The 19,885-nt window shown below is 45.6% G+C and overlaps 2 protein-coding genes across 2 annotated transcripts in view; one reads left to right on the top strand and one right to left on the bottom strand.

Annotated features, from left to right (window-relative positions):
- The window catches only part of AIMP2 (aminoacyl tRNA synthetase complex-interacting multifunctional protein 2), a 7,523-nt gene extending 7,249 nt beyond the window's left edge, over positions 1–274 (bottom strand). The window contains exon 1 of the mRNA XM_005879417.2: positions 15–274. Coding sequence (XP_005879479.1) covers positions 15–149 — 135 coding nt within the window. The 5' untranslated portion in view covers positions 150–274. The remainder of the gene's footprint in view (positions 1–14) is intronic.
- Positions 275–397: 123 nt separating this feature from the next.
- Positions 398–19,622, top strand: PMS2 (PMS1 homolog 2, mismatch repair system component). The gene is made up of 15 exons (XM_005879415.2): positions 398–504; positions 2,099–2,238; positions 3,351–3,437; positions 3,608–3,710; positions 5,058–5,241; positions 5,368–5,535; positions 5,944–6,041; positions 7,074–7,173; positions 7,544–7,628; positions 9,579–9,734; positions 10,606–11,446; positions 13,593–13,760; positions 15,246–15,346; positions 15,540–15,709; positions 18,908–19,622. Exons 1-15 carry the CDS (start codon positions 482–484, stop codon positions 19,049–19,051), a joined length of 2,568 nt encoding a protein of 855 aa, XP_005879477.1. The 5' UTR covers positions 398–481; the 3' UTR covers positions 19,052–19,622.
- Positions 19,623–19,885: the final 263 nt, after the last annotated feature.

The following is a 19,885-nucleotide window of genomic DNA, read 5'->3' as shown; positions in this document are numbered from 1 at the left end:
CCGCGCGCTCCTACCTGCACGTGGCCCGCATTCTGCGCCGGGCTGCTGGTCGGGCGGTGCACGTTGGGGAGCCGGTACATGCAGGTGGGGAGCTCTACGCAGAGAGATGAGCCACCCTCGTGATAGGGCTTTACCTGGTACATCGGCATCGTGGGAACCACAGGAGTGACGGTGGCGGGTGAGGGACACGACCGCCCAGAAACCGTCAGACTACCGCGGCCACCTCCTTTCTGGTCCGGATTCGGGCGTTCGGAAACTCACAGTTCGTGTGCTCTAATTGGCTCGGGCTCTCTGACGTCATGGACCCGATTTTTCATACCACCAATCAGCGAGAAGGAGATGGGCGCCTCTGTTTCCGCCCCAACCGGAAGGGGTGGGGCACAGTTTCAGAAGCAGCCAATGGGCGGCTCGGAGGCGGGGCAGCCGTGGGAGCGGCGGTAGGAACTGTCGCGAATCCCAGAGCGCGTCCGGCTCCGCATCCATGGAACGAGCCGAAGCGCTGAGGTGAGCGGTGCTTGCAGTCTCCCCTCGCCGTCCCCCTTTTTAAGGCGGACGGCGTTCCTGCAAAGGAGGGGGAAATGCCCAGGGCGTGTGGGGATCCTGGTCCATGGACGTGAAGTCGGGCCTGAAGTCCCAGTGCACTGAAGGTTTCTCTCCTTTTGGGGCAAAAAAAAAATTGAGGTTATTTGGAAGAGGCTTCAAGGGACCTGCTGATTTGCGGTGCCGCCGTTTAAAAAATGCAGAACCTCTCTCTCTGCTTAGAATGCGATCACTGGCTGGCAGGCCACACCGAATTCGGGGTCGCGAGCCTTCCTTCGGCGGGTTCTCTGCGTTCAGTGTCAGATCCCTGAACCCAGGTTCGCCGTGTTTCAGTGTTTTGGCCCCCACCCCCCAGAGTCAGTATCAGAAATGGACCCGAGGCCTGTGGCTCCTTCCTGTGTCCTGTTTCACCCAAGTTATCACCCCGTTGACGAGGAATTGTGGGGTTCATGCACATGTGGAATGCGTTCTTGGGGTTTGCCAGGCAGGAGAGGGAGAGGGGCGCGGTCTAGACAGAGAGGCCGAATGGACCGGGAGCCGTGAGCACCATGGAGGGGTCTCGTCGAAGGGAGGCCTGGAGAGAAGGGGCCAGTGAAGTAGACCGGGTTCGGTTACGACTACACATTACACTCCATGCAGCAGGCTAAGTTTTTCAGCAGAAACATTGTTTGACCAGACGGGTCCTTTCTGAAGGAGCGGTGGTGGTAGCACGGAGGATGGGTTGGAGTCGGGAGGAAGCGGAGACGAACAGGGTTGGAAAACGCCTACAGCAGGTGCAGGCCTAGCCGGGTGGGCTCAGTGGGTGGAGCGTCGGCCTGCGGACCGAAGGGTCCCGGGTTCGATTCCCATCGTCAAGGGCACGTTCGTTGGTTGCAGGCTCCCAGCCCTGGTCGGGGCATGCGGGAGGCAACCGATCGATGTGTGTCTCACTTGGATGTTTTTCTCTCTTTCCACTCTCTCGAAAAATCAATGGAAAAATATCCTCCGGTGAGGATTAAAAAAAAAAAAAAAAAGCAGGAAGAGCCAGAACTTTGAGGGCCTTTAAGGCAGCAGCTGGCAGCCTGGACTGGGAGTTGGGATTCAAAGGCAGCCATGGGAACAGTTTTACAACCGGCACCCACCCAGGTTCTCAGATGGCTTTGGTTTTGACATAAGCCCTTTGTATTTCCCATCATGCTCTTGGTTTTGCAAATTGTGTGAGAAGTGTTGCTTTCTCTTCTCAAGAAAGAAGATCCCATCCTTGCAAGAAATTACTGACCCATTGAGCCATAGGTTGAGGGGCACAGGTGTCTCCTCCATGTAGATCCCGGTATCATTAGATTTTTAAATTTCTATTGCATTTGTAGCATCTAAGTCAGAGGATTTTTTGACAAACGTTTCAGAATTGTAGAACAACATTTAATATTTGTGAATGTAATAAATGCATATGTTTGTATAATAAATGAACATGTTAGCCCCGTTAACTATTAACAGAGATGAATCACTTCCTACCGTTGAAACCGGGATGGGAAATACACAAATGCATCCTTGCCTTGTTTCTTGTAACTGGTTCCTTTAGTACAGAACTTGCTAAGGTCATCAAGCCTATCGATCGGAGGTCGGTCCATCAGATTTGTTCTGGGCAAGTGGTCCTGAGTCTAAGTTCTGCCGTGAAGGAGTTGGTGGAAAATAGCGTGGATGCCGGTGCCACTAATATTGGTAAGTTTGGGAGACTTAAGCCACAAGAAATAGCCAGTTGATGCTGGGTTTTTTTTGTTTTTTTTTAATATATATTTTATTGATTTTTTACAGAGAAGAAGGGCGGATAGAGAGTTAGAAACATCAATGAGAGAGAAACATCGATGAGCTGCCTCCTGCACACCCCCTACTGGGGATGTGCCCGCAACCAAGGTACATGCCCTTGACCGGAATCGAACCCGGGACCCCTCAGTCCGCAGGCCGACACTCTATCCACTGAGCCAAACCGGTTAGAGCTGATGCTGTTTTATTCCTGTAACATTTGTTACTGTCATAAGACACTCAATTATACTTTTAACTTCAAGTTAGTTAATAAAGTAAATTACTATGTGCTAGGTAGTAATAATAATAGCAGTTAACTTTTATTGTGTTCTTGCTATGTGCAAGGCAGACTTTGTGTTAAGAACTATGGATGGGATACCTTATTTACTCTGCAGAATAATCTTATGAGATAGGAATTATTACTATTGTTACTACTCTCTTTATTTAACAAAGGGGGAAGTTAAGGCGCAGGGAATTTACTTTTTTTTTTTTTTAGGTTATAAAGCTAGTAAAATATGACCCCAGGAAGTCTGATTCCAAAGCCCGTTTTCTTTAATGAGTATGTTAAAATTACTCTTTTTAGCTCTAACCGGTTTGGCTCAGTGGATAGAGCTTCGGCCTGCGGACTGAAGGGTCCCAGGTTTGATTCTGGTCAAGGGCATGTACCTTGGTTGCGGGCACATCCCCAGTAGCGGGTGTGCAGGAGGCAGCTGATCGATGTTTCTCTCTCATCGAAGTTTCTAACTCTCTATCCCTCTCCCTTCCTCTCTGTAAAAAATCAATAAAATATATTTTTAAAAAATTACTTCTATAAAAAATTTATTCTTTTTAAAGAGAAAAGAAAGGAAAAAATAAAAACAAAACTATTTTATTAGTGCTAGTAAATAGCAAAGAAGGACTTTAAAAAATAAAATGACAATAATACATTTAAATAAGTGCAGTTATGACTCAAACTTGCATATGTATGTTATAAATACTGTCAATATAAGGCTTTTACATGGATCAATTCTTTGAAAAATTTTTATCCTTAGATCTAAGGCTTAAAGACTATGGGGTGGATCTCATTGAAGTTTCAGACAATGGATGTGGGGTAGAAGAAGAAAACTTTGAAGGTTTAAGTAAGTTGAATTTTTCTAACCCTATTTTAAAATATGTGGGCAAAATATTTCAGAATGTTGAGTAAACAGTAAAACAGCTTTTCAAAGCCAGTTACTTTGGTGGGCATTGTGTATGTTCATTGCTATACCCCTTCAGATATCCTGAACCTCACTTTGCACCTCTCTTCCAGCTCTGAAACATCACACTTCTAAGATTCAAGAGTTTGCTGACCTAACTCAGGTTGAAACTTTTGGCTTTCGGGGGGAAGCTCTGAGCTCACTTTGTGCACTGAGGTGATGCAACATTTTTATCTACTAACTTGACTCTTTGTAAAAAATCTTTCTGAAAATTTAAAAGCATAATTAGAATCATTATTATTTACACCTCTTTGTCTGAGTGTCTCCACTTTTCACTTCTGCATTCTGTTTTATCTTACTATCAATCTAAGTGATAATGCCTCTGAAATGTAAGCAATGAATGAATGAAATGAAGCATATAGTATTGTAAAAAAATTGTTACCCTTAGTCAAGCAGTGACTTCTCAGATTTTTAAAAAAATATATTTTTTATTGATTTCAGAGAGGAAAGGAGAGGGAGAGAGAGATAGAAACATCAATGATGAGAGAGAATCATTGATTGGCTGCCTCTTGCACACGCCCCCACTGGGGATCGAGCCCGCAACCCGGGCATGTACCCTTGACCAGAATTGTCGTCCACAGGCCGACGCTCTAACCACTGAGCCAAACCAGGTAGGGCTGACTTCTCAATTTTAAAATAATAGAGATAATAAATTATAGATGCTATTGGTTTTAACTTCAATTTTTGAACTATAATATCTTTTGTATCCTTTTAAACATTTTTGTTAGAACACTAGTAAAAAATCAGAAAGAAATATTTATTTGTGAATATATAAGTTTTGAGATCTTTTACTCTTTTGCAGTTTAAATAAATTTCAAAGTTTTTATCAAAACAAAGCATTTACAGCTGGCTGGTGTGGCTTAGGGGTTGGGCATCGACCTATGAACCAGGAGGTCATGGTTTGATTACGGTCAGGGTTCATGCCTGGGTTGCGGGCTCAATCCCCAGTAGGGAGTACGCAGCAGGCAGCTGATCAGTAATTCCCTCATCACGGTTTCTATCTCTTTCTCCCTCTCCCTTTCTCTCTCTGAAATCAATAAAAACATATTTTTACCAAAAATCAACAAAAAGCATTTTTAGTTTATTTTTATTTTTTTAAAAATATATTTTATTGATTTTTTACAGAGAGGAGGGAAGAGGGATAGAGAGTTAGAAACATCGATGAGAGAGAAACATCGATCAGCTGCCTCTTGCACGCCCCCTACTGGGGATGTGCCCGCAACCAAGGCGCCCTTGACCAGAATCGAACCTGGGACCCTTGAGTCCGCAGGCCGACGCTCTATCCGCTGAGCCAAACCGGTTAGGGCAACAAAAAGCATTTTTAGAACTCTGTCGTACCTTAGATTTTATGATGATCCCTCACCCATTTGAACTCTCTTATTATCTCAGAGGGTTCATCATCTCTTAGCCTTGAGAGAACAAAAGTGAGAAAGTGAGCGTGTGATGTCCTGATCGCCAGCACCTGATCTTTCTGACCCGGCCACCCCTGGCATTCTCTTCCAGTGACGTCACCATTTCTACCTGCCACTCGTCTGCGAAGGTTGGGACTCGACTGGTGTTTGATCACAATGGGAAAATTACCCAGAAAACCCCATTCCCACGGCCCAGAGGGACGACAGTCAGTGTCCAGCAGCTGTTTCACACGCTGCCTGTGCGCCATAAGGAGTTTCAAAGGAATATTAAAAAGGTGCGGTCAGTTCAGGACCCCAGAAGCATTGAGACTGTTAGGAACACCCACAGCAGCAGATCTGCTAGAACGCTTTCCTCTCTACTTGTTCTCTTATTGAGTCTTTTGCCTGTGCTTTTTGAACAGGAATTTGCCAAAATGGTCCATGTCCTCCACGCGTACTGTATCATTTCCTCGGGCGTCCGTGTAAGTTGCACCAATCAGGTGGGACAAGGAAAACGACAGCCTGTGGTGGGCACAAGCGGAAGCTCCAGCATAAGGGACAATATTGGATCTGTGTTTGGACAGAAACAGGTATATCTTACTGCTCTAGTGATTAAGGCAGGTTCCTGTTGTCCTTTGCGATAGAATGGAGAATAAAATCTGAGAACTGATATTATTGGGTATCTGTCACAAAAGTTAATGTTGAATTCTGCGAGTTTTACTTCACTCTGGTAGAGAATAAAATAATACTCTTACTCTGTCTGAAAAAATATCAAGTATTATGGGCAATATGTTGATTATGGATAAGCAGGAGCTAAGTATTTCATCTTTCTAGAGAAAAATAAAAATTAATATAATGCAAAACGCAGCTGTGGAAATTCCTTTTGCTCCTACTGAGGTTAGTTGACTAGGAAAGAAAACACAAGAACCCTCACGTCTTCCTCTCTGCAGTTAGGTCCCTCTGTCTGTTAGAAACCACTGAGTCCTGGTTTCTTCTAGTTGCAGAGCCTCATTCCTTTTGTGCAGCTGCCCCCTAGCGACAGCGTCTGTGAAGAGTTCGGGCTCAGCTGCTCAGATGCTCTGCAGAGTCAGTTTTGGTGAGTAGATTGCCTCCAGGAAAATGACAATCAAGTATTTTTTTTTCTTTAGTTTTTTTCTTTTTAAAGATAGTGATTTTAAGGCTTTTAGTTTCTTTTGTTTATTATAAGCCTGTAAGCAGTGTTACTGCTGAGAAAGAGATGTATACGAAGGAGTCAGTTACTTAATTCAAACAATATTCTGGGTAACTGATGTGTTTTAGGGGTTTTCTATTGAATTAGTCTTTGTAGCAAAGGTTACGTTTAGTGAACAATTAGAAAAATTAAATTAAATTGTTTTGTGAATAATGTTTTACTTTATTGGGATCTGGCAGAGAGCAGTGGAGGCTGTGTTTCCTTTAATTCATGCCTTCCCCAAAGTCCAGTCCAGCATCATTACTTTTAATGGAAGAAAAATAGACATTTTCCATAAGCAGGACTGGGCCTGTGGGGCCTGTATTGCTTACTCTCCCTCCACTTGCCTTTGGCCTATGCCTGGAATTAAAGACGGGGGATTAATTTATGTTAAGGGATCATTCTTACGGAAATGCAAATATTCCTGAGGTTGATCTCAGGTGGAATAAGCACCTAACCAGCACCTCAGTAGATACAAGTTAGCTAACAGAGCAGATTTTAAAAGGGCAGGGAATGTGGGCAGAGATCCTGGTGACAAATAGTCGGATTCCCTGGCTAGCCGGTGGGGACAGCGCGAAGGTTCTGGAATGTGTGTTTGCAGTGAGACCCACGCCTTGTGTGGGGGCCCAGGATTTAATAGGGAAGGTGAGAGGAGAGCTGAAGCAAATCGTTTTGAACCCGTGGCATTGCCTGTGGTGGATTTGCTCTACCGGAGCGTTAGAGCCTTCCAGAAGGTCCGTGTCCTTCTTATGATTCACTGGAATGGAACACAGATGCACATTAACTGAAATGTTAGTACTTAGTTGCAGGCCACCGGGTGTTATGTTTTTATTTCTTTTCTACTTTAAGAATGTGCCATATCCTACGTGTTTCTAATCCTTTTCACTCTGGACTCCTGCCCTTGTTCACACTGAACAGTATCTCGGGTTTCATCTCTCACTGTACTCATGGTGTTGGACGGAGTTCAACGGACAGACAATTCTTTTTTATCAATTGGCGGCCATGTGACCCATCAAAGGTATTTAAAATTTTTTGTTCAAGTTTTTGTAAAATCATACAAATACATTTCTATGTTCATTTCAATGTGTTTTATGAGTATTTAAACTGCACCTGCAATGTTTGGCATTTCTTTAAGAGCATCTTTAGATTGGAAAAAGATTCAGTCTTAGGGATCTATGATGGAGGGGCACAAGGAATCTTTTTTGGGTGATGGATGTATTCATTATCTTGATTGTATACTTTAAATATGTGTAACTTACTGCAGGCCAATTACACCTCACGAAAGCTGTTAAAAATGTATCCCTTTAGTGGTGGGTTAGAACAGCATGTTGTTAGAACCCTGGGGAAAGGAAACACTTACTTTCTTCTAATCTTTGTTTTGTTTGTAGGTTTCCAGACTTGTGAACGAGGTCTATCACATGTATAATCGACATCAGTACCCATTTGTTGTTCTTAATATTTCTGTTGACTCGGGTAAGTTCCACTGACATTTCAGTAAAATTGGTGATTTATTCCTAAAATAATACAATGCAAGTATAAAGCTCTGATATGACTGGAAACAGACTCTTATAGTAACAATTAATGGCCATGTATTTGTTTTAAATATATTTTTATTGATTTCAGAGAGGAAAGGAGAGGGAGAGAGAGTTAGAAACATCAATGATGAAAGAGAATTGGGGATGGGAATGGAGCCTGCAACCCAGGCATGTGCCCTTGACCAGAATCGAACCTGGGACCCTTCACTCCACAGGCCGATCGATGCTCTATCCACTGAGCCAAACCAGCTAGGGCCTTTTTTTTTTTAAAAAACAGGCTTTCAATTTTATTTTACAGACTCTTATTTGTTACATTTTTAATACAGATTTTTCTGCTTTCTACTTGAAACTGTATTAATTGTGTTATTAGAAAAATGTGCCTTTTTCATGTCAACCAAGGGAGAATGTTCTCCCTGGCTTAGAAATTAATTTATTTCATATTTTTCTTATGATTTTAAAAATCCTGGTCTATTGCTATCCAGTATTTTTTCTAGGTACTTAGAAAATACATATGTGCACACCTTAAAAATTTGTAATGACCTCTATATCTATCCATATATTTTGGGGTGAGAAAAGAATTTTGGGTAATTTTTTGTAGTACTCTTTGTTCTTAGATATAAACATTTTCTTCACTATGTCATTAAATATTATTCAGAAACATGATTTTAATAGCTACATTTATTATATTCCAGTAGTGTATGGATATACCTTCATTTTAAACTTTTGTTTATTTCAGTTTTTGGAAATTTAAATACTGTCCTTATAATTAAATCATTATCTATATATTTGATTATTCCCTTTAGATAAATTCCTAGAATTAGAATGACTGCACTAGTGGAAATGATTTGATGTACCAATTTACACATCTACCAACAATTTATACTTTTTAACCAGATTTGGTAGGTGATAAAGTAACATCTTCCTTTAGTTTGCAGTTTTATTGTACACTAGAGGCCCAGTGCATGAAATTTATGCACTCGGGAGAGGGGAGGGGGTGGAGGGGGTCCCCTCAGCCAGGCCTGTATCCTCACAGTCCGGGAGCCCTCGGGGGATGTGTCCAAATAAGCCATCAGTCGGACATCCTTAGCGCTGCCGTGTAGGCAGGAGAAGCTCCCACCACCACCACTGCGCTCGCCAGTCATAAGCTCAACTTCTGCATTGAGCGTCTGCCCCCTGGTGGTCAGTGCAGGTCATAGCGACTGGTCGTTCCACCATTGGGCTGAAACCAGCTCTCCAACATCCCCTGAGGCATCCTGGATTTCGAGAGGTCACAGGCCAGGCCAAGAGACCCCATCGGTGCACAATTGGGGCTGGGGAGGGACCTGGGCCAGAGAGGGACGTAGGAGGTTAGCCAGCTGGGGAGGAACCAGGGAGGACTCCAGGGCACGTCCAGCCCATCCCCAATTGGCCAGACCCCAGCAGCAAGCTAACCTACCGGTTGGAGCGTCTGCCCCCTGGTGGTCAGTGCACATCATAGTGACTGGTTGACCAGTAGACTGTCTTCCTCCTAGTGGTCAGTGTACATCATTGCGAGCAGTTGAGTAGCCTTAGCATATCATTAGCATATTACACTTTGGTTGAACAGATGACCGGACACTTAGCATATTAGGCTTTTATTATATAGGATTTTCACCTGCTTATTTATTCTTTTTCTTCTGCAATTTACCCATTGAAATCTTTGCATGTTTTTTCTATTTAGAAAATTGTTCATCTTTTCCTTGTTTATTTGAAGGATCTAATTTTATAGTTTATGAATAATAATTTGGACACTAATGTCTTTAATAGTACATTTGGTCAGTACAAGTGAGTAAAATAGTAGGTAGGGGGATTTCTGTTGTCATAGGTGAATTTAAACACAGTAAGTGTCTTGTCTTTTTTTTTGCCTTAGGATGTGTTGATATCAATGTTACTCCAGATAAAAGGCAAATTTTCCTACAAGACGAGAAGCTTCTGTTGGCAGTTTTAAAGACATCTTTGATAGGAATGTTCGATAGTGATGTCAGCAAACTGAATGTCAGTCAGCAGCCACTGCTGGATATTGAAGGTAAAAAACTGCAAGTATATCAACAGCTTCTAAAACATTGCTGTTGTGATACTTCCCTTAGTTTCTTTTGACATGAAATAAAATCTCCTCTTCTAGATAGAAAAGGTGTGTCTCACTAGAAAGTAATCTGTTTAAAAAGAACAGGAGCACCCTGGCCAGGTAGCTCAGTTGGTTGGAGTGCTGTCCCCATATGCCAAGGTTGCGAGTTTGATCCCTGGTCAGGGCACATACAGGAGGCAACCAATGAATGCGTGAATGTGTAGAGCAACAAATTGATAATTTCTCTCTCTCTAAAAGAAAAAAGAAAGAAAGAACAGGAATCATCATTAGTGCACAGGGATGTGTTCTTACCGGAACTCAGCTGAATGCTGTGCGAGCCTTTCCATTTTCAGAGTTCTGAGAAAGCTGATCTTGACAGTTTTTACCCATTTTCTCATTCCTTTGAGGGAGGAGGGAGTTTTTGGAGGCCCTTACAGTTGGGTAGTTTCCAGTTTGGGGCTATGATGAACTTAGCTGTGGTGAACACCCTCACCCATGGCTTTGTCCAGTGTAGGCAAGCGTTTCTGACGGGAGAGGCGAGGCTGGGTCCCAGGCAAGCATGTGTTTAGGTTTAGGGGACTCTCCCAGAGCGCTTTACACAGCAGTGTGTCCGCCTCACTACCACCAACCATGTGGACACATCCCATTCCACCCCTTCCGCGTGAATGCTTGTGTTTTCATTCTACCCATTCTGGTGAGCAGACCTGGGCATCATGTGAGGTTTTCATTTGTCTCTTGTTATGGTTAATGCCATGCTTTCTCAATTGTGTCTCCTCTTTTGTGGCGCTGTTCCTCTTATTCCTGACACTCTCCTCTGTTCCTCTCTGCCTAGGCCACTTACTGAAACCGCATTGGGCAGAGACGGAAAAGCCTCTGCCAGAGAAGCAGGGGAGTCCCGCTTCGCTAGGGACGCGAGGAGAAGAGAGAAGGGCGGTGACCATTTCCAGGCTGCGGGAGGCCTTTTCTCTTCGTCACTCAGCAGAGAACAGGCCTCAGAACAGACAGGTTTCTCCGAGACAGAAGAGAAGCGTGCCGTCTTCCAGGCCTTCAGACGCCCTCTGCCCCCAGATGCCCTGCTCAGGCGCAGGCTGGTCCGGCCCTCCAGGAGGGGGGATGAGTCCGGATGAGGACAGAGAGGAGGCGGAAAGGGACTCAGGGCACGGCAGTACCTCCGCAGGCTCAGAGGAGGGGTTCAGCACCCCGGACGTGGGCAGTCACTCCAGCAGTGACCGAGCAGCCAGCTCCCCGGAAGACAGGTCTTCACAAGAAAAGATGGAGTCGTGCGAGAAGTTGCCTGAAACTGGGCGTCGTTTTCCAGACATGGAATGCCATTTAGACCCAGAAGACAGCGGATGTAAATTTAGAATGTGGCCTCAGCCAACTAATCTCTCAAATACCAAGCGTTTAAAAAAAGAAGGAATTCCCTTCAGTTCTGACATCCCTCAGAAGGCGGTTAATACACAGAACATGCCGGTGTCTCAGGTTGACGTCGCTGTTAAAATTAACAAGAAGATCGTGCCCCTGGACTTTTCCCTGAGTTCTTTAACTACACGCGTGAAGCAGTTACATCACCAAGAGCAGCGCAGAGGCGAGCAGAACTACAGGAGGTTCCGGGCAAAGATTTGTCCTGGAGAAAATCAAGCAGCAGAAGAGGAACTAAGGAAGGAGATAAGGTAAAGGCTTTCCCTGAGAGCACCTTCGCTCATTGGTGTGTGCGTGAGGCAAAGGCCGATCCTTCCAGAGTCAGCTTCTGCTCCTCTGGGTGTTGCGTGCTCTGCTGTGATGGCATCTCTTCTGGGTCAGGCCTGGGTGTGGCTCTGCCGTGGCACCAGCGCCTGGGCCTCTGGCTCCTGCTGCCTATTAGGGTGGTCCTCCCTGGGGTCTTCCGTGCACCACAGACTTGTATCTCAGAACGTCAGACTTGCCCCACTTTCCTCTCTTTCTCCCTGCCTCTAGAACAGCGGTTCTCAACCTCTGGGTCGCGACCCCTTTGTGGGTTGAACGACCCTTCACAGGGGTCGCCTAAGACCATTGGAAAACACATATATAATTACATATTGTTTTTGTGATTAATCACTATGCTTTAATTATGTTCAATTTGTAACTGAAAATACATCCTGCATATCAGATATTTACATGACGATTTATAACAGTAGAAAAATTACAGTTATGAAGTAGCAACGAAAATAATTTTATGGTTGGGGGTCACCACAACATGAGGAACTGAATTAAAGGGTCGAGCCATTAGGAAGGTTGAGAACCACTGCTCTAGAAGATTCTAAATTTGGAGCCAGTTTGATTCCACAAAGCGGCCATTATCCGTACCAGTGCATCCCTGGCAAGGCTTCCTCCATTCACCAACTCCTTTCACTGCCTCGCACATCCAGCAGATACATTTGCTATAAAGAACTCTTTCTGCTGCCCAAAACCGTGCAAGAATTTTCCCCTTGGATTTCCTTAGCGTGTCCTGTCTGTCTGTCCAAGTCAGTGGATCCCTTGATCCTGATTTCATTCCTCTTCCTCAAGGTTTTCAGCCCACAGCGACTTTTTTCCGCTGTAAGGAATTCATCCACTTTTGGTGGATATTGCTCTTTTCCATTTTCCATTTCAGTGTGTATTAGGAAAAAGTAGAACACATTGTCAAACCTGTGGTTTTAAGAAGATCATTCCGGATAAGGCTACGGAAAAGGAGTCAATTTAAAGAAAAATATTAATAATAGAGATAATAGAAAATACTGCCCCCTTTTTCAGTCAGTAATCATGTACAACTTGTTAAAATGTTGAATTCTGAAATTCTTAACTTTTGTCTTTTTTTTAAAAAAATATATTTTATTGATTTTTTACAGAGAGGAAGGGAGAGAGATAGAGAGTTAGAAACATCGATGAGAGAGAAACATCGATCAGCTGCCTCCTGCACACTCCCCACTGGGTATGTGCCCGCAACTAAGGTACATGCCCTTGGCCGGAATCGAACCTGGGACCCTCAAGACCGCAGGCTGACGCTCCATCCACTGAGCCAAACTGGCTAGGGTTTAACTTTTGTCTTTTTAAACTTTGCCTTGTGGTTGACTGAACACAGTGCAGCTTTGTAATGACACTGAACTTTTGTAGCACTTTTAGTGTGGACCACATAGGCTTTGCCTGATTTAGAGTATAAATTCTTTCTGTTTTTAATATATTTTTATTTATTTCAGAGAGGAAGGGAGAGGGAGAGAGGATCATTGATTGGTTGCCTCCTGCCCCTCCCCACCCCCACTGGGGATCGAGCCCGCAACCGAGTCATGTGCCCTGACCCAAAATCGAACTGTGACCTCCTGGTTCATAGGTCAACGTTCAACCACTGAGCCACAGCTGGGGCTAGAGTATAAATTCTTCAAGACTTTTATGTTATGTAATTCCTTTGCTATTCATAGTGCCTAGCTTACATTGAGAAAGGTCTTCAGGAAATATGTCCTTTCAGCAGTGTGTAATTAATTGGGGTGTGTGTAATTAAGTGGGGTGAACTTTGCATGTCATCTGGTGGAACTGTGAACTCGGATGCAGTGAAGAGAACCAGGTGCACGTACACTCACGCACAGTCACAGCAGGTGTGTGCTGGGTAGGGAAGCACACGTCAGGTGCCCCAAGTGAAAGCTGCTTGTCCTTTACCTTTGCATTCTGTCAGCCCTCGAAAAGTGAAGTTAACTGCAATTTTAAAAACAGAGATTTTAAGTAATTCAACAAGCACTTATTGATCACCTGTTATTGTGGTTCTTGATTTTTTTTCATCAGAAAAATAGTCTTTTAAAATGTCTCACAATTACCGTTTTCTCCATGCAGTAAAACGATGTTTGCAGAGATGGAGGTCATCGGGCAGTTTAACTTGGGTTTTATCATCACCAAACTGGATGCCGACCTCTTCATCGTGGACCAGCACGCCACGGATGAGAAGTACAACTTCGAGATGCTCCAGCAGCACACCACGCTGCAGGGCCAGAGGCTGATCAGGCAGGTTCACGTCAGGTTCTGGATTTTCAGGGTCGTTTCCCCTCCCGCATGTCAGGTCTAATAGCTTACACGTGTGCCTATGTATGTACACATAGATTTGCCATGAGCATCCCTACAGAAGATTTTTATACTTTTTACATAATAGTAGTCATACCTGCCATTTACTGAGTGCTTATTATATGCCAGGCATTGTTGAAGGCATGTATTAATTTACTTAATTCTCACAAACTATGAGGTAGTCACTGTTACTATCACCATTTCACATAGAGAGGTTCAGTAACTTGCTCAAGGTCACCCAGCTGTGTTCTTACAAGTACCCAACATTTTAGCCATCGAAAAATGTCCGTCACTGGTTGGCCAGAAAACCCTTCTGATGAAAGGCAATTTTTAGTACTTAGTACATCTGTTTATAGCACATGGAATGTGCGTGTTCAGGGCAGCATTGCCTGCGTGTCAGTCCTCAGCTACCATAGACGGTTCCAATGGCTAGATAGTCACTGCAGATTCTGTATTTCCCTGTCCTTTGCCAGATTGAATGTTGGCAACTGACCATGTGGTGGTGTGATGGTATACCATGTAAACCAGAAGTATTTTCCTTTCTTTTTAAATGTTTATTGATTTCAGAGAGAAGAAAGGAGAGGGAGAGAGGGATAGAACATCAATGATGAGAATCATTAATCAGCTGCCTCCTCCAGGCCCTTTACTGGGGATCGAGCCTGCAACCCGGGCATGTGTCCTGCCCGGGAATCAAACCATGACCTCCTGGTACATGAGTCATTGCTCAACCACTGAGCCACACTGGCTGGGCCAGAAGTCTTTTCTTAAGTAAAATTATAAGAAGAGGGCATGGATTTTCACTTGAGAAATTAAAATACAAAATAAACTCAGATCCCAGCAGAAGTAGATCCCGGCATGAAGAAATGTACAATAAAGCCGTCACTGAGCGGGGAAGCACAGGTTTCCTTACATGAGGAGTGCTCTCTTTCCTGGGGGATGCACTAATTGTGTTGTTTTCAGCAGGTCAAGTCTCACTTACTTTCTGCTCCTCGGGCACTGGGTGTCTCTTCTTCCTGATTCCCAGTGTAGCTGTAGTTGTAATTTATTTGATTGTTTGATCAATGCCTTTCTTCCCCACTAGACTATTACTCCACGAGGGCAGAGGCTGGGTCTTCGCTTTCTTACGGGGTCTGCTCACTCTAGTCCCCAGGAGAGGATTCAGAAAAAGACAGGTGGGATGGCAGATTCATGAAAAGCAACTTACTTTTATACTTTAACTCCTGAAACGAACTTAAAAAAAAAAAAATTAAAAGGAAATTCTCAGAAAGTTTTGTGACAGGAAAGGCACATAGCTCAATGAAGTCTTACTATTCCTGTTGCTTTTTGAAAGGGATTCAAGAGCTCACAGTATTGTTTTAATTTCATTTCTGCGTTATACCTGCATGTTTGACTTGAAGATATGGCTTGACTCTCTCCTTTGTCTTTCAGACCCCAGACTCTCAACTTAACTGCTGTCAATGAAGCCGTCCTGATAGAAAACCTGGAAATCTTCAGGAAGAATGGCTTTGATTTTGTTATCGATGAAAGTGGTGAGTTATTACTTAAGCCTGTAGAACTGTGCCCTTTTAGAGCTGGGACCAATCTTTGAGGTCACAGAGATCCATGTATTTTATAAGAAGTGAAGATGGTTGCCCTCTCTGTCAGATACTTAGTACAGGTAGCACTCAAACAAAACACTTTTTTCAACTAATGATTTTTTTTCTTCAAATTTTATTCTTTTAGCTCCCATCACTGAAAGGGCTAAATTGATTTCCTTGCCAACTAGTAAAAACTGGACCTTCGGACCCCAGGACATCGATGAGCTGATCTTCATGCTGAGTGACAGCCCTGGGGTTATGTGCCGGCCTTCCCGCGTCAGGCAGATGTTCGCCTCCAGGGCCTGTCGCAAGTCTGTAAGTAAAGGGAGCTCCCCTGCCAGGACCCAGGGTCTGCTCACTCTAGTCCCCAGAAGTCCTCAGCTCAGCTGCTGAGCAGTCAGCGTTGTGCGTGTGGCTGTGACGGCCACAGGTCATTGTACAGATAGAGCCTCATCGCTCTGACATGCCATCTCCACATGCCTGCGTTATCTTTGACTCTACCCCATAATTGCTGCTTTTTCTCTACTTCCATTAAGCGTATTCTCTCTCAGAGGTTCGTTGATCCCAGTGCAGTTAGCTGTCCATGCATGTTGTTTGTCTGTGGACCGTGTGGATATTAACAACGTTGGTAGATAGAGAGCTGCTGCTGCCCTGCCTGCACAACACTGCGCAGGTCGCACCGAGTCCTTCACAGGGCGCCGTGAAGTCAGCACGCATTTCACAGGGCGCCGTGAAGTCAGCACGCATTTCACAGGGCGCCAGCACGCATTTCACAGGGCGCCGTGAAGTCAGCACGCATTTCACAGGGCGCTGTGAAGCATTGCTCATTAACTCACTGCGCAGGCGCTGGAGAGGGGAGCAGTGGTTGACAGCCTGGTGTCCAGGTAACGTAAGTGAATCTCTATCTCCTGGCCCATTGGAAAGGCCAGGACGCCATTCCTTCAGCATGTACCCCTGGAGCCCCTGCTATGTGGCCCACCCTGTGCCAGGTGCTGGGGCCACAGAGCCACAGTGCAGATGAGGTCCTCGTCCTTGTGGAGCTCATGGCTTAGTGGGGAGAAATAGACATGGCAAAGCAACGCCAGCTTCAGATGCCAGTCAGTTCAGTAAGGAAATTACAACAGTATTGGGACAGGGAGTGCCCACAGAAGATTGAGGTGAACAGTAGAGGTGGGAGCAGGGAAAGGCTGTCGGAGGAGATGACATCTGAGCTGACCTTAGAAGATGAGAGGGAGCCCATTGGGTCAGAACCTTCCAAACAGAAGAAATGGCAAGTGTGAAGGCTCCGGGGGTTTGAGCAAAGCTGGGGGCTGATCCGAGTGACCGAGCAGGGGACTAGGACGAGAGAAGCCCAGCAGCCATGGACCCACAGCGGGTCTTGCTGGTCCTGGTCAGACCTGAGAGTTGGTGCTGCGTGTGTTGGGAGCCCTTGGAGGGCTGTCCTGGCTGAGAACAGACTAGGGCAGTGATGGCGAACCTTTTGAGCTCGGCGTGTCAGCATTTTGAAAAACCCTAATTTAACTCTGGTGCCGTGTCACATTTAGAAATTTTTTGATATTTGCAACCATAGTAAAACAAAGACTTATATTTTTGATATTTATTTTATATATTTAAATGCCATTTAACAAAGAAAAATCAACCAAAAAAATGAGTTTGCGTGTCACCTCTGACACGCGTGTCATAGGTTCGCCATCACTGGACTAGGGGGTGCCAGAAATAAGGGTGGTGGGGAAAGCAGCAGCTTTTTACATTTGGGGCGTGAGTGGGATTAAGAGTTCAGTTTAGATGTGTTATATTTGGGATTCCTCTATCAGTGGTTCTCAACCTTCTGGCCCTTTAAATACAGTTCCTCATGTTGTGACCCAACCATAAAATTATTTTTGTTGCTACTTCATAACTGTAATGTTGCTACTGTTATGAATCGTAATGTAAATATCTGACATGCAGGATGGTCTTAGGCGACCCCTGTGAAAGGGTCGTTCGACCGCCAAAGGGGTGGCGACCCACAGGTTGAGAACCGCTGCTCTAGATGGTAAGTGGAGGGTCTAGAACAGTCCTATTAACGAGTCTCGAGCTCAGGGGAACTGTCAGCCATGGGGTTGGATGAAATTACTCAAGAGAGGAGTTTAACTAGAGCAGGGACCAGGGCCCGGGACCTGACTTTCAGCCACAGAGATTTCTTTGATGAAGGCCTATCAACCCAGCGCTGGAGTTTGTGAGAGAGTTGGGACTGGCCTGTGCTGAGAGCCAGACATTTAAAATTATGTCTTCATGTGACTCAGAGATCAGAGCCAACGGGCTGCTCCTTCATGCCCACCTGGCAGGTCCATTCAGCTGCAGCTCTTGTCCTCCGGGCAGCACACCTGAACCTGCCGACTGTCCTGGGCTTTTCTTTGCCGCCCGAGGGCGCAGGCTCTGGCCATCTGCCCTTCCAGCGCCGTGTGCTGCTCTTGTCTGCAGCCCAGTCACTCTGGTCCCCTTCCCGCCTCAAGCCCTGAGTGCTGACCCGTCCCTCTGCCTGGATTCCCTGCCTCACATTCCTGCGTCACATCCCTGGCTCCCTCTGCCCCTGGGCCCTGAGCATCGACTGAAGTGGCCTCTTCCCGGCACTCGGGCACAGCGCCCCTGAGTGATAGCTGTCTTGTTCCTGTTAACTTGTCTGTTGCCTGTGTCCCTCCAACGTGGCAGAGTGCTGCCCCATATCCTGCTTCAAGGACTGTGCCAGTTTCAGGCCTGCCGCCTCTCGCCACCTCTCCTTGTTTCAGGGCCTCCGTTTCTTGCTTGCCGTGGCATCGCCCATCTCCCTGTATCTGTCAGATAGTGATAGGGGCTATGGAGCAAAGGCAAGGCAAGGGCTACAGAGGGGTAGACGAGGAGAGCTGGTTCCCTGAGAGGAGGCGGGGCATTAGGGCAGAAGCCCGAGGGGAGCGGGGAAGTGAGGCATGCCCACATTGGAGGAGAGCCTCCCGGTAGAGGGCACAGCCAGTACCAAGGTCCTGAGGCAGGCACTCCAGTGTGGCTGCAGTGGGGGAGGGAAGGTTGTATGCTTGCAAGTGCAGGCATGAAGGCCAGATCAGGTGATGCACTTGCGCTGTTATTCAGGTGAAGAGCCAGGAGCTCTGGCACCTTTCAAAGGGGTCACTGGCAGCTGAGTGCAGGATGGTGGGTGCGGTGAGGGGGAGCAGGGAGGCTGTTAGGAGGTCGCTGCAGTTGCCAAGATGACAGGTGAGGGTGGCCGACACAGAGGTTGTGCTGGCACCGTTGAGACTGGTTGGCTTCTGGGCAGGTGACGGCATCTTGAGGAAAGGGAAGGAGCCAGGGAGGGGGTGGGTGTCACAGAAAGGTGGACGCCGAGGTATTAGAAGGCAGTGTTGTCTGGGGGAAGATTTTTCAGCGAACGTTGGTTTTGAGTTGTAATCTTGTCCAGCTTTGTTTTAGAGAAAAATTCAGCTGGAGAGTTGTTATTCTAACCCAGACTGAGTAAAACTTGAAAACGTTGTGTCTCGTATTCAGGTGATGATCGGAACTGCTCTTAACACAAGTGAGATGAAGAAACTCATCGCCCATATGGGTGAGATGGACCATCCCTGGAACTGTCCCCACGGCAGGCCGACCATGAGACACATCGCCAATCTGGATGTCATTTCTCAAAACTGACCTTGTTTTATAGACTGGACTTTTCTGTTTTGCAAGGCAAGGTTTAACCATTTTGTTTCAAAATTAGCCTACTTAAAAAAGACAAACACGCAGCAGCGCCATTTAGAAATGATGTTGAGAGCCTTTTGCACCATGTGGAGTATTGCTGCAGTGTTTTTTGTTCTGAATTTGTGTGTGTGTGTGTGTGTGTGTGTGTGTGTGTATGTGTGTGTACAGGCAAGAGCACGTTTTTTCAAAAATGGGAAGAGCACTTTGGAAGCCATCCAGGCCTCTGCTCTGGCCCAGCATATTTTAGGCTGCAACGCTAAGCCTAATGATGATTAAGTCGGCAATGGTTTAATTTCATAAATTTAAAATTATGATCCTCTTGGCTCACTAGTTCTCAACCCTGATGTACATACTTTTTTTTTTTAAAGGAAAAATCTGGAAAACCTAGTGGGGGTCTCTGCCCGGCTGGGAAGAAAGGACCCAGTGGAGCTGGGGTTATGATTTTTAAATGTTCCCCGGTGCGGCCAGGGCGGCAAGGCACTGTTGTAGGAAGGGGAAATAAAATGTTTGGATTTGGCCGTAATTTAATGCTGTGATGTGGTTTCTTTGGGGTGGGAGCTGCCAGATATTCCAGTTACTGGCTCTGAGTGGTACTGGAGATGGAAGAATCCCTGTGTTTTGTCAGATAGCTTTTCATGGAACCTCATCCCATTTGAACTCTGCCAAAAATGCAGCTAAAAATGCCGTCTGTGGAGTCCAAGTGGTGGTTGGTGTACAATGGCGAGTGTAGGCCACCCCCCTGCTCTCCCCTGCCCTGCCCAGACCTCGGGCCCCCTGGGAGAGAGG

This window comes from Myotis brandtii, unplaced genomic scaffold (assembly GCF_000412655.1).
Source record: "Myotis brandtii unplaced genomic scaffold, ASM41265v1 scaffold6, whole genome shotgun sequence".
Lineage (NCBI taxonomy): Eukaryota > Metazoa > Chordata > Mammalia > Chiroptera > Vespertilionidae > Myotis > Myotis brandtii.
Note: the sequence above shows the minus strand (reverse complement) of the source record. Positions and strands in the feature narration are given on the sequence as shown.